We start from the raw sequence: 15,206 nt of genomic DNA, 5'->3' as shown, positions 1-15,206 counted from the left end.
TGTTGATGTCGCTTTGGGAGGAAAGGGTGCAGTGAACCTCTTTATTTTTAACATTTATAATGTCTAATAGTTTTTGGTGAGTTGAATTTACCCCAGCATTTAATTCAAAGAGAAAGATTTTTGTCTATTTGTATGATAACTTGAATTAAATTAATATAGTAATTTGATAAGCATTTTTCTAAGCAGTTTTACAGCAACAGAAAAACAATTATTTTTTTTTAAGATTTCTTTTATAACTTCTGGTGAAAGTTATTTTGTTCTAACAACAAGTAAGAATAAGAAATGGACGTGTGCAAGACATAAAAGGAAAATGACAGACAATAGATGGACAAAAAGAATAACAGAATGGGCAATCAGAGATTGCAAACGATGTAGGGTAAGGAAGAGAAGATGATGAAATGACGAGTTAAGATCATTTGCATAGAAAGACCATAAAGAGACAGGAGGCCATTGCCGTGCAGTGGACTAGCAACGGCTGATGAGTAATTTATTTAATATAATATGCTTAAGTTTATGGAATTTCTAAGGACACGGAACATCTTTAGAAAAAACATTTGGAATACCCCTTTTTCAGTCTTTATTTCATAAATAATTTGATAATGAAGATGTAAGGAGATTAGATAGAAGGCCTTTCAGCACTGGTATAGGCCTTTTTCTAAGCAGGTTTACAGAAACAGAGAAGCAATTATTTTTTAAGAACTCCTGTAGCATCTGGCGTGAGTTAATAATCAATGAATGTGAAAAAATGGTTTCTGCATTGCCAGACTTCTCGGCTCAGCTGCTTTGCTGTTCGTCTTTCCATGTTCTTGTGCTAGCTAACTTTAATATTTAAACTTTGAAGTCTTTCATTGGTAGAAGGCAATGGTAGCCTAAATATTGCCCATTGGTAATAAGAAGTATTTATCTATATTCTTGTTTTAGTGGTAGATTAAATAATGACAAATATTATTGTTATTATTATTAATATCATTATTATTTCCAGTAATAGTAGTAGTAATTAAAATAGACGTAATACTGTAGTAGTAGCTTGCATTTATGGCTTCAAATATTACAAAATAAAGTAAATCATGTTATGATTAGAACACTGACGTCTGTTATTTGTCATTGCTTTCCCTAAAGATATCCGAGTTACCAAATCAATTTGACAAATGGCCTCTGAATCCTATCACAGTCTGATTGGTTAACTATTCTCCCGGGACTGGTCCCACCTGGGAAAGTCGAGACGAAGTTGAGATGTAGTTCACTCAGTTTATTTGCAGAATTGCGAATGTTTATGCTTCAGGATTAAAGGCAGTTCAAACAGGTGCATGTTCCCCCCCCCCCCCTCTCTCTCTCTCTCTCTCTCTCTCTCTCTCTCTCTCTCTCTCTCTCTTGTATGTTTACAATAATAAACCATTCTTCTCGTAGGCATGTTTGTGGCAACACATCAAATGCCGAAAGAAATCTCTCACTAAATCCGTCTTTTGGTGAAATGTTTGACTTTTTATAAGACTATATTTGAATGCTGTTTATTCGTGGATACAATTATTTCTTAGTTTATTCAACAACTTTACATCCCTTAGGTGTTATAATATATGTGTTGACATATTTATATTTTCTTCTTCAATCTGGTGGCACCTTGTTTGACAAGCCTTTTTTTTCGACCCAACTACAATTTTCCCGGAACAAAATAAAAGCAATACCATCTTTTATTTAAATCATATGAAAGTTGTGTTACACTTATATTGATTTGTTTAATCAAATGTTATAGAATTAATTTCCATATAATACACATTGTGAATGTGCTATTCAAAAATATTTGAAAACTGCGATCACAATCTGTTTTTGTAAAGAAAATATGGCCTATTTAGTTCATTCGGCCAGTTCCGTTGCCAGGAAAAAGGATTGATTTTATAACGCTGTTGTGCGATAACATATTAATTAAAAATGCAGTAATCTTTTAAAATGATTTATCAAAAGTTGTAGCAAACATTTAGGTTTTCCAATCTTTCCAGCGATTAATGATTTCTTAACTTTTTCATTTTGTCGTTTGCTATTTGAAAAACAGTATGTTAGTATCAGGTCGTTATCGTCTTCTAAAAGGCGGTAGTTTTTTTTTATTATTATTGTTTATATATTCGCTGCTAAACTACGCAAGTCACTTGTAAAAAAAAAAAAAATAAAAAATAAAATAAATAAAAAACGAAAAAAAAAAAAAAACTGGAAAAAAACTTACAACTTGTAAACAGTCCACACGAATTTTCTATAAATTCCCTATAGGTCTATCTTCTGAGTCATCAGCAGCCATTGCCTGGCCCTCCTTGGTCCTAGCTTGGATGGAGAGGGGGCTTGGGCGCTAATCATATGTATATATGGTCAGTCTCTCGGGCATTATCCTACTTGATAGGGCAATAGTACTGTCCTTTTATTTGCCATTCATGAGTGGCCTTTAAACATTAACCCTTTACTTTTGGTTTGCTCCTTGTATATGCGACACTTATTTAATGATAACAATAAAATGCCTGTAAATTGTACATTTGATTAAAAAAAAACATTTCAAAAGTCAACAATGTCATTATTGTTGATTACAGTTAGGAAAGAAGTTGAAATGTGGTGATAAATGATTTTCTCGTCATCGTCGTTTTTTCTCAAGGAGTAAAATCCTCTTGCGGTGTTTGACGAACGGATGAATATCGTTCCAATATTTCTCCTCTCGCTGGATGCTGTTTTTCAGCTTTGAAACTAGAGAGTGATTATTCATGTTAAGTTACGTAAAGTCCTTATGTTTTCAATACTACGCATTTTTCACTTATATTCTTTTGTCTGTCTTGTTTGTGATTTTTTTTTATCATTATTGGCTATTCATATTTTTATTCAGTTAGATACATTTTTCTAAAAGCTTTTACATCATCATTCCCTACTTTATTATTATTATTATTATTATTATTATTATTATTATTATTATTATTATTATTATTATTATTATTATTATTATTATTATTATTATTATTATTACCCAGGCTACAACCCTAATTGGAAAAGCAAGATGCTATAAGCCAAAGGGCTCGAACAGGGAAAAATAGCCCAGTGAGGAAAGGAAATATATAAATGATGAGAGCAAATTAACAATAAATCATTCTACAAACAGTAACAACGTCTAAACAGATATTTCGTATAAACACTATAAAAAGACTTATGTCAGCCTGTTCAACATGAAAACATATGCTGTAACTTTGAACTTTTGAAGTTCTACTGATTCAACTACCCGATTAGGAAGATCATTCCACAACTTGGTCACAGCTGGAATAAAACTTCTAGAATACTGTGTAGTATTGAGGCTCATGATGCAAAAGGCCTGGCTATTAGAATTAACTGCCTGCCTAGTATTGCAATGTTATCATTTAGGACTAGTTACTAAAGTACCTTCGCCTTTTTTATTTTTCCTTTTGTAGGCGATATAAATCTTTTTCTAATTCCCCTTGAAATAGATTATCCTGAGTATTTTCACTCTTTCGTAACTTTCTCGGGTACTGAGACTATGATTTTCACCCAAGAACTCTACGGCTCTAACTTGATTACTTTGGCGCAACTCAAATATTTTTAAGCCATCAGTTCAATCTATTAAAGAGCGTTACCTACGTTTTCTTCCATAATTCCATGATTTCATATAATAATAATAATAATAATGATAATAATAATAATAATGATAATAATAATAATAATAATAATAATAATAATAATAATAATAATAATAATTGATGATGATGGTCAAGACCGTAATAATAATAATAATAATAATAATAATAATAATAATACTAATAATAATAATAATAATTGATGATGATGATCAGGGCCATAAAAATAATAATAATAATAATAATGATAATAATAATAATAATAATAATAATAATAATAATGATAATTATTATTATTATTATTATTATTATTATTATTATTATTATTATTATTATTATGATGATGACGATAATGATGATGATTATTATTATTATTATTATTATTATTATTATTATTATTATTATTATTATTATTATTATTATTATTATTATCCTTCTTCGCCTGAGGGGTTAACTACTACACTGTAATTGTTCAGTGGCTACTTTCCTCTTGGAAAGGATAGAAGAGACTCTTTAGCTATGGTAAGCAGCTCTTCTAGGAGAAGGACACTCCAAAATCAAACCATTGTTCTCCAGTCTTGGGTAGTGCCCTAGCCTTTGTACCATGGTCTTCTACTGTCTTGGATTAGAGTTTTTTGCTTGAGGGTACACTCGGGCACACTATTCTATCTTATTTCTCTTCCTCTTGTTTTGTTAAAGCTTTAATAGTTTATATAGGAAATATTTATTTGAAAGCTGTTACTGTTCTTAAAATATTTTTTACTTACTGGTTTCCTTTCCTCACTGGGCTATTTTCCCTGTTGGGGCCCCTGGGCTTATAGCATCCTGCTTTTTTCAACTAGGGTTGTAGCTTAGCAAGTATTACTAATAATAATAATAATAATAATAATAATAATAATAATAATATTAGTGTTGGGTAGTGCCATAGCCTCTTTGCCATGGTCTTCCACTGTCTTGGATTAGAGTTCTCTTGCTTGAGGGTACACTCCGGCACATTATTCTATCTTATTTCTCCTCTTATTGTTTTCTGAAGTTTTTAGTTTATATATGGAAGATTTATTTTAATGTTGTTAATGTTCTTAAAATATTTCAATTATTCATAACTTCTCTTGTAGTTTATTTCCTTATTTCCTTTTCAAACTTGGCTATTTTTTCGATGTTGGAGCCCCTGGGTTTAAGCATCCTGCTTTTTTCAACTAGGGTTGTAGCTTAGCAAGTATTACTACTGCTACTACTACTACTACTACTACTACTAATAATAATAATAATAATAATAATTATTATTATTATTATTATTATTATTATTATTATTATTATTATTAGTATTATTATTATTATTATTATTATTATTATTATTATTATTATTATTATTATTATTATTATTATTATTATTAATAGAAGCCTATTTACCTAATGGAACATTAACTGTTTCTAAGGAATAATAGCTCCTACTTTTGTCTCATAGAATCCGATATAACTTCATCAGGTAATTAAATTAAGCGTATTAGATCTCTCTCTCTCTCTCTCTCTCTCTCTCTCTCTGTTATTGTTCCTCGACGTTTTATTTATGAAACCCAGCATCTGCTAAAAGTTTCTTTGCCGGCAATTCCTGTAACCTAAAATAAACAAGTTCGTGATAGGTTTTGCAGAGGCGTTCTCTTTCAATATTTTATTTTGATTCTGATTTAAAAGATTGTTTTTTTTTTTTCGTCGGGTTTATTTAAGTATTCGTCTTTAAAATTGATAAAGACTAGGTTTATGGTGACTCCGTAAGGAACTATATTTATATTTACCTCTAATGTATAATACAATAATCAACAATTTTTTGGCTTACTTCATGAATCTAAATATCAGTAATAACTGTATTTACTTCGTATCTTTTAATCCAATAGTATATAATACTTCTAATCAGTTAGAGATATATCTATATAAAAACTGTATTCGCTTCATATCTATTAATTTCTTTATCTATTTACCAATAGAGACGTATTGTTTACTCACGGTCTATCTCTCTCCACATCTATTGACTGATCTGATTGTCCCTAGATGGCGTACCCGGCGCGTCTGGAGGTGACGACACTGCTGTCCGGAGCGGACGGCAGCGGCTCGGCCGATGAAGGAAACGGCTGTCTCTCTAACGCAGTTGATGCCTCGACCCTCACGCCCGTGGAAGATACCTCTACCTCAGGGGCGCCTCCTCCACTCTTCGTCATCGCCGACACTAGCAAGAGAGTCAAGAGCGCAGGTAAAAGAAGAAATAATTGTGTCAATTTCTTGTTGTGTGTGTGTTAGGTTCGAGTTCAACCTAAGGATATAGGCTTAGGTGAATATATATCACAAGCACGTTGCAAAATTAAATGTATACATTGTTTCTAATGTACATTTAACCTCATTGTTGATTATTTATATAAATACACGAATGTCGAATCTTGATTTGACATAGGTGCCTACATGGACATCAAATATTGTTAGCAATAAATTGTTTTTAAACGAAGCATTTAAATGATACTGACATATCAAATAAACACTGTAAGTCAGTTCAGGAAAAACATGGATAAGCGCAGTGTTACCAGCAAGAGATCCATGACTGCAGACAGGCAGTCTTGCATTGTTTAAGTGAAAAACACAACTCAAGAGTGATACTGGAATATGACTGACCTACCGAAAATAAAACTCAAGATTGATTCAGGAAACAAAATATACTCATTAGGCAGCGTTTACATCGTAAAACAACGGAAAGGCCACACATTTATTTCCAGAGGTTTCGAACTATAAATCCGCCTTTATCCGTAACGGACAGCTGGAGGCTGAGCTAAATTTACCACTGGCTCTCCACTTTAAGCTGGAGGCCAAGGTAGATTTTCCCTTTAATATTGATATTCAGTGCAGAGGGTCTCATTGTAATGGATGCATGTCATTGCGATCAACATTCAAGTTACTGGACATATCAAAACCATTTGTTAGGAATTGGTCTGAGAGAGAGAGAGAGAGAGAGAGAGAGAGAGAGAGAGAGAGAGAGAGAGAGAGAGAGAGAGAGAGAGAGAGAGAGGTGGGGGTGGGGGCAAATACGTAGCCTCTGCATGTATGCGAAAGAAGTTTGTGATGTTTGGTGTCCTTTGAATTAGCGAAAGTTCTATTATTATTATTATTATTATTATTATTATTATTATTATTGTTATTATTATTGATCTTGGTTTGGTTTTTGCATCAACAATTAGCAGTAAGAATCAATCGCATGCTTTTTATGATGTGTCCAGAAACAACATTCTGGACTAAGCGGAATTATTATGAGTGATGTGATCAAACGTAAATAAGAATAAAATGCCACTCTGTATCTAATATTTATTGTATTATATATATGTATATATATATATATATATATATATATATATATATACAGCATATATATGTATATATATATATATATATATATATATATATATATATATATATATATATATATATATATATATATATACAGTATATATATATATATATATATATATATATATATATAATATATACAGTATATATATATATATATATATATATATATATATATATATATATATATATATATATATATATATATCTTTATCGTCATCAGCCGTCACTAGTCCATTGCAGAATAAAGGTCTCAGACATGTCGTTCCACTTGCGTCTGTTTATGGTCTGTCTATGCCAGTTCATACCCGCATGTCCCGCAAACTTTCTTAGTTCGTCAATCCATTGTCTTCTCTTTCTTCCTCTGCTTCTATTGCAAGTTCCAGGGACCTATTCTGTTTTTCTTAATGTCCATCTTTTATCTATCATTCACATTATATGTCCTGCCCATGTTCATTTCTTTTTCTTACAGGTTATATATCCTCTACTTTAGTTTGCTCTCGTATCCATGTTGCTCCTTTTCCGTCTCTTAGTATTATTCCCATCATTATTTTTCCCTTAGCTCTGAGTTGTAACTAGATTATGTTCTAAGGCTTTAGTAAGGCTCAAAGTTTCTGATGCATAATTTAATAGTGCTAGGTCTATCTGATTTAATACTTTTCTTATCAGAGAAAAATACATTTTACTTCTCATAATCTCATTTTGCTTACCTAAAGCTCCCCATCTTATTCGTATGATTTTTTTTTTTTCCTAATTTGTCTCGTGTCCTGGAGACACACTTATTATCTATCCTAAGTCCATAAATTCGTTAACAATCTTTAAAGGTTCGTCCATAACTCATTTTTGTTGTCTGATTTTTATTGAACGTTATCTTAGTTTTACTCATATTCATTTTCTGTCCTATATTTTTCCTTTCTCTGTTCGAATCCTCTATCTTTTGCAAATCCTCCCATGATTCACTAAACACAACTATGTCATCTGCAAATCTTAAGTTAACGTATTCCTCATTAATATTAATTCCCACATTTTCCCAATCTAAATTCTTAAAAACTTCTTCTATGGATGCTGTGAATAATTTGGGAGAGATGAGGTCTTCCTGTCTAATTCTTTCTTAATCGGAATGTTCTCACTATTTTCTATGTAGTTTTAGGATTGCCGTACTTCCTGTATAGATATCTTCAAATGTTCTAACATAAGATTAATCTATTCCTTGTCTTTTCGAAGGGTTTTCATTACTGCTGAAGTTTTGACAGAATCAAAAGCTTTCTCATAGTCTATAATACCATACATAGTGGTTTGGCATACTCTGTTGATTTTTTCATTACCTGGTTAATTACTTGGATATGGTCAGTTGTTGAGTACCCACTTCTAAAGCCTGCCTGCTCTAGTATTATTATTATTATTATTATTATTACGAAAAACTTCTTATGCTCATGATTTTGCTGTATTATCATTAGCTCTCTCTCTCTCTCTCTCTCTCTCTCTCTCTCTCTCTCTCTCTCTCTCTCTCTCTCTCTCTCATTTTAATTTGTTATCTTATCCAGGTGGTGGTGTAGGCTCAGGAAGGATCGTCCCCGTGGGTCTGGACAGCAACGTCCGACAGAACACCCAGGGTCCTACGCGTCTCAGCGTGTCACCCCCGCCCGCGATCAAGCCCGTGCATCGGCCGTCGTCGACACACGCGAGTCACGCCCCTTCCAGCGCCCAATAGCCAGCAACAGACGCCCTCTAAGACGCAGCAGCCATCCCAGACCTTGCTCTCCAGAGTGGCTGACGAGATCCGGGAGTCTGTGAAGACCTCGACGCCGAGTAAGATTCCCAAATGGAGCCGCGAAAGGAGGAAGGTAAGCCACTATAAGAGCACCGATGACGACGAGGCCCATCCTTGGCCAGCTGCCTCCCTGGACAACGAGCCTATGGAGCTGTCGACCTCCACGCCCACTCACGGGTCCTACCCGAATCCTAAGGTAAGGCCGGAGACGCTCACTGGTTTCTTTTGGAACTATTTTGAACACCTGTGCAATTGTTATTATTATTATTATTATTATTTTTTTTTTTTTTTTTTTTTTTTTTTTTTTTTTTTTTTGTTAACTGTAACAACCTAATATAACGCATTCACGTTTTAGGAGTGAGGAGGTTTTGGGGGAGGGGGAGGAGTTTGCTTGCCCCTTGGAACTTCGTGACCAGTTAGGCCTATAATACTATTAAGTTCCTGGGTGTGCTCTTGAAATTTTTAATATTTTAGTTTATTGTTTTATTAATAGTCGGATCAAACAGCCAAATTGGTGTCCTCGTTTAATTAATATTCGGATGAAAGAGAGAGAGAGAGAGAGAGAGAGAGAGAGAGAGAGAGAGAGAGCAAAGACGGGGGGGGGGAGGCCATCGTGAAGCCCTGAGGGAGTTTTAACAATGAAAAGAAAAAACAGTAATAGCGAGAGATAAAACTTATTATAATACAGCTTTATGATTGGCATACATATAACTTTAATCTCTTCAAGATCAAACTTCTAATTCTATTAGCGTGCATTTCAATTTATGTTCACTTGGCTTTTGATGTTATGAAAGACATGGTATATTTCTTCATTTCCACATTGTATAAAGTCGAAAAAGTCAGGTAATGTTCATCTTTTGGTGTTCATTTTTATTTTATTTTGGGGGGAGAAGAAAGCTGTCTTGTATGAGATTCAATATTTTTCAAATGATCATTTCCCACACTTTGTATTCAAAATAATTTTACTTGATATCGATGCTTATCTTAAATATCTTGAAAAGGAAAATTGCTTTTTTATCGAAAATTCCAATGAATTTCGCATGGCTCCATCAAACAATTCCACTCGTGAACATAGCTACTGTTACTTAAAGCATTAGACAACAAGCAACATTCTACATAAACTGCAGTCAACATTTTAGAAAATAACTTTTTTTTTTTTTTTTTTTTTTTTATGGCGCCAATTTTCATATAAAGCATTGTGCTCTCTGAGACAAGTGTTTGTCTGCTCTGGATAGATGGTAACTGTTTGCTAAGAACGATTATTTTTTCCACAACAATAATCTATTTTAAAAAGATTTTCAACTAACGGTAATTAATTTTTTAAAAGATTTTTCAAGTAATTAATATTTTAAAAGATTTTTCAAGTAATTAATTTTAAAAAAGATTTTCAACTAATTTTAAAAAGATTTTCAACTAAAAACGATTGACAACTGCTTAAGTTTAGTCGATGATCGAATAACAGTTGTTCTACAATGCAGCCTGTCGAAGGCTGGTCTCCGGAGGAAGGGTTGCGAATGATTCCTATGAATAATGTCTAGGGAAGAAGAGAAGGAGAAAAAAAAAGATGCAGAGAGAGAGAGAGAGAGAGAGAGAGAGAGAGAGAGAGAGAGAGAGAGAGAGAGAGAGAGACGATGGAGGAAGGGAGAGGGTGCAAGGGTGGCGTTTCTTAATCAGCTTCTAGAATAATGACTTCAGGGGAGAGAAGGAGAACAAGAAATTGAAGACGCAGAGAGAGAGAGAGAGAGAGAGAGAGAGAGAGAGAGAGAGAGAGAGAGAGAGAGAGAGAGAGTGTGTGTGTGTTTGTGTGTGCAAGGATGTCCTTTCTTAATCAGCTTCTAGAATAATAATGCTAAACCATATAAAAACAAATCTCATAGTCTTGCAACTATAGCCCCAACAACTCACGAATTATTGATAAGCCATTGACAACTTGTGTCTTGTCGGCTTGTTGTTTGTCAGCGAATCTGCAAGAAATTTTGTGTCGTTTAAAAAGAAAAGAAAAAAAAAATATGGGCTGTTATGAACTCGCCTACAGGTGCCACCATAAACAACTATAATAGTAAATTAAGATTATCAGCGACTTTATGCGAGTTTTATAAAATTGAAGTTAATTTGCTTTTCTCGGCTATGGGCCATGTTGACACTTGAGTATGTGAGACCCATACTTTAATCTATCTCGCTCGACAAAAGGCTGCATTGAAAATCCTTCGTGTGTGACCCATATTTGAAAAGCTTCTCATCCTCTCACCTCCTCTTTCAATTCTCTTTCACAGTCTTGGCATACTTCTCATGCCTTCATATATACCGATTATTAGTTATTATCACCTCCAGCATTGAGGTTATAGAATGGCCAGCGTTTGTTTATGTATTTATCTGTTAGTAGGATTACGTCAAAACTTCTTGCCGGATTTTCACCAAACTTTAACAACGGATACGTATTTTTCTCTAGAAGAACCCATTAAATTTGGTTATTAGCGTTATTATTATACAGTAGATTCCTTCACGGTTTACACATAAAAAGGGGGAAAGCTAGATCCGTGGACTTGAATAAAATGTTGACAATCTTCATTAGCGGAGGTCTGAATTCTCTTATTGATCTTTCTACTTGTTGCTACTGTAATTGCTATTTTTGTTGTTATAAGCAGTTTGTCGCACTAATAAAGATCATAGTGCACAGAGTATGGGTAGTCCAGAAATGGTCTCCAGGTTTTAATGTATATGCTGAACTAATTATAACTCTTTATAGAAATATGAAGCCACAAATATATCTTTAATTTAACAATTCCTACAGAATAAATAGATGCAGCAGTTCGTAGCTTTATATTTTTTTAAGGTTATTATTTCCGATAAGTTCTAAGTTTAAATCACCCCTGCAGGAACACAAGAGCCCACTGTGGGGTGGCAGCAGCCCGTGGTCCGGTGCTGGCATGTACACAGTGCCTACCATAAACATTGCCTCCGAAAGCAGCACTCCGTCGCTCCACAAAAAATGGCGTCCTTACTGTGCCTCCTCTGCTAGTGACAAAAGTGAATGGTGAGTCAACCTACTTAATTATAGTTATTTTGAAAGGAACTAAATGTAGGGTTAATGTTTCTTAGGATCTGCGTAGCTGGCGACAAGGAAAGTAAAATATAATTTCCTCCGCCAAAGATGTTATTTTTTTCACCTCTGTTTGTCACCGGCATAACTCAAATAGTTACGGCTGAATTTTGATGAAAATTGCAGGATATGTCAGAAAATAATTAACTTGGAAGTGAATAGATTTTGGCGCTGATCCGGATCACCATCCGTATCCAGAATTTTTTTTTTTAAGGATTCTTCACAATTGCGAGATTGGACTAATTTGGATATTTCACATAAAAAAAAATTAAATAGGGTCTCGTGACATGGTATGATAGAGGGAACTGAGCTTCCTTGGCGGAGGTCTGGACTCTGAGTGCTTTTCTCACTTATTAGATTATGGATTTCACTGAGTAATTTAGTTGTTATTTTGTTCACAAAAACCTGCAATTATGTTTTGGCATTAAAAGTCTTTGTTAGGGAAGTATCATTTTTTTTTTTAATAAATTGTAAGGGAATTCAAGTGAAGACAATTCTTTTGGTCATCCCAGATCCAAATTTTGACTACCCCCATACTTTAATATTTTGAAAAACACTTAGGAACTCACTAAGAATCAAACACAAAACCCAATTTCCTTTGAAGCTTTCAGACGCGAAACTATTTCATATCATTAAAAAAAGAAGTACCTCTCGAATTTAACCGGATACTGTAACAGCCGACCCTCTCCCTTCACAGCCATTTCACTAATGATTATGACTCCCAGCTAATAAACCCAACATTAATTTGATGTCAAGTTTCCTCGTTCCTTTTGGCCGACAGCAACACGACGTTAGAGCACAGCCGCTATGTGACCGAGAGGATCCACCATTTGGTCACCGCATTCAGTCAGCGGGCCAGCAGGGTCAAGGCGCAGATCACACAGCCGCCCACGCCTTCCACGGAGCTCTCTGACGGAGGTTGGTGCCCCTTTTGCTTCGTTTTCGATATTTTGATTTTAATGTTTGCATTGCTGAGGGAGCCCAGTTTCTGGCTCAGTTTGCCTCCTTCGCACATTTAATGTCAATTGAATATAGATGATTAATGTACCAATCCATCACCAGAAACATTTTTTCCCTTATGTTTTGCAAAGTTTTATATTTGGAGTAAACTATTAATTATTTTTTTCTGGAAGGATAATGAACACTATTATCTTTGATTTACATATGTTATGAACATCAGCATATCATTCCATTTCTCTTCCTCTGGTTTTGTTAAAGTTTTTATAGTTTATATAGAAAATTTTATTTTAATGTTGTTACTGTTCCTAAAATATTTTATTATTTCCTTGTTTCCTTTCCTCACTGGGCTATTTTGCCTGTTGGAGCCCCTGGGCTTTTAGCATCCTGCTTTTCCAACTAGGGTTGTAGCTTAGCAAGTAATAATAATAATAATAATAATAATAATAATAATAATAATAATAATAATAATAATTGGAAATTGCAAACATCCTGATTCATTGGATTATATTCTAAGATAGACTACCAAGTCGATCTGAATTTTAGTATCGTCACATAAGTGTCCTCTCAGAATTATTATAGATTTTCTTTGGTGATGTTCTCTCATTGCCAACTTGTTCCCCTGCCCCCCCCCCCTTCCGATTCCATTACATTTTTTTCATTTAAAAAAAATAGAGCCAACTTCTGGCGTCATGGTCTTTGAGCTTAAGTCAAAACTAATGATTATTTCACATGTTCAAGAAATATTGATTATTTTTCGAAAGCTTCTTTTCACTTAGAAATTTCGTTTTTGTTTGTTTCTGAATTATCAACTAAACACTCATACACTTATTTTATTTTCTTCCCATTTGAGAAGGGGACGAAGAGCCCCCCAAGCCTCGGCAGCGTCTTGATTCGATGGTGGGCGACTCTAAATCGAGATCAGCCTCGCCCAGTGATCTGGTTGGCATTAGCTCCAGAAGAGCTTGGTTGGCCAAGAAACTCCGGATGCTTAAGAGATCACTTAAGTTCCCCACTGGCATGGAACCCCAGAGTAAGTCAACAATGGCAAGAGAGAGAGGAGAGAGAGAGAGAGAGAGAGAGAGAGAGAGAGAGAGGAGAGAGAGAGAGAGAGAGAGACAGAGAGAGAGGAGAGAGAGAGAGAGAAGGGGGTTATACCTGTAGAGTTCATTGTAAAATCCTTGCACTCCTTTGGAGGAAAGAAATTACCTCGTTGAGGCCTTATGTCGTGGGGACCTGGTCATTATTTATTATGGTTATTGAAAATCATGATGTCAGGTATAACTTCAGAATTGCATGTGATGTACCAGATATAATTAGAGTTCCGATCTGTATTGAGAGAGAGAGAGTAGAGAGAGAGAGAGATGAGAGAAGAGAGAGAGAGAGAGAGAGAGAGAGAGAGAGAGAGAGGAGAGAGAGATTTCTTTAAGCTTTACATGAAGTGATGCCTGCATGTATTGCCTTTATTTATCAATAACCACTTTATACAATGAAAATTTAATAAGGCAGTTGCAATGCAGTAATGTTATTTTGGATCTAGAAGTTTACTTATCTGTAAGAGAGACATTTGAATTTCTTTGTCATTCTTTTTAGCAAACCAGAAATAAGGAAAAACAAAACATTCAATAACTTTAAAGTATTTTCTACTAAGACAAATAAACACTAATGGGTGTAATGAATAAACAAAGCTAAAATATAAAAGCAATGCTTCCCTTTTTCAGGCCGACTGTACATTTGGTGGCTGTTCATCGTGTCGATCGTGTACTCCTACAACGCATGCGTCATCCCGTTGCGGACGGTATTCAGCGAGTATCAACACGAGGGCAACCTGGCCTACTGGCTGGTCACTGATTACATCAGCGACCTCGTCTACGTCTCGGACATTGTCTTCTTCAAGTCTCGCATCAAGTATATCGACAACGGATTCTGGGTCGGCTCTCCCAAGAGGATGAGGAAGCACTACAGTAAAACCTCCAAGTTTGTCGTGAGTTTCGTTATACTATAGATTTTCTTCCACCATTCCCTTAGGTGATTGTCACCACCATGGTCTTCCACTGTCTTGGGTTAGGGTTCTCTTGCTTGAGGGTACATTATTCTGTCTGTGTCCTTATTTCCTTTCCCCAATGGGCTAATTTCCCTGATGGAGCCCTTGGGCTTATAGCATCCAGCTTTTCCAACTTGGGTTATTGCTTAGCAAATAATAATAATAATAATAATAATAATAATAATAATAGTGTGTCCTTGAAGGGTACTGTATATACACATTAGATGGCACTAACTGTTCTTTACAATTTCTAATTATAACTAACCCCAAACTATTTTGATTTCTAACTTTATTTCGATCAATTCTGACCCTCCTCTTTCCATCTGATTTTTCATT

General features: G+C 34.5%; 1 protein-coding gene across 1 annotated transcript in view; it reads left to right on the top strand.

Moving 5' to 3' along the window:
• Positions 1–15,206, top strand: part of CngB (Cyclic nucleotide-gated ion channel subunit B) — a 48,572-nt gene that overhangs the window by 3,802 nt on the left and 29,564 nt on the right. The window contains 7 exon segments of the mRNA XM_068351895.1: positions 5,661–5,859; positions 8,543–8,634; positions 8,636–8,965; positions 11,646–11,803; positions 12,651–12,787; positions 13,683–13,859; positions 14,548–14,810. Coding sequence (XP_068207996.1) covers positions 5,661–5,859; positions 8,543–8,634; positions 8,636–8,965; positions 11,646–11,803; positions 12,651–12,787; positions 13,683–13,859; positions 14,548–14,810 — 1,356 coding nt within the window.

Source organism: Palaemon carinicauda, chromosome 28, assembly GCF_036898095.1.
Source record: "Palaemon carinicauda isolate YSFRI2023 chromosome 28, ASM3689809v2, whole genome shotgun sequence".
Classification (NCBI taxonomy): domain Eukaryota; kingdom Metazoa; phylum Arthropoda; class Malacostraca; order Decapoda; family Palaemonidae; genus Palaemon; species Palaemon carinicauda.
This window is presented reverse-complemented; position numbering and strand designations above follow the sequence as displayed.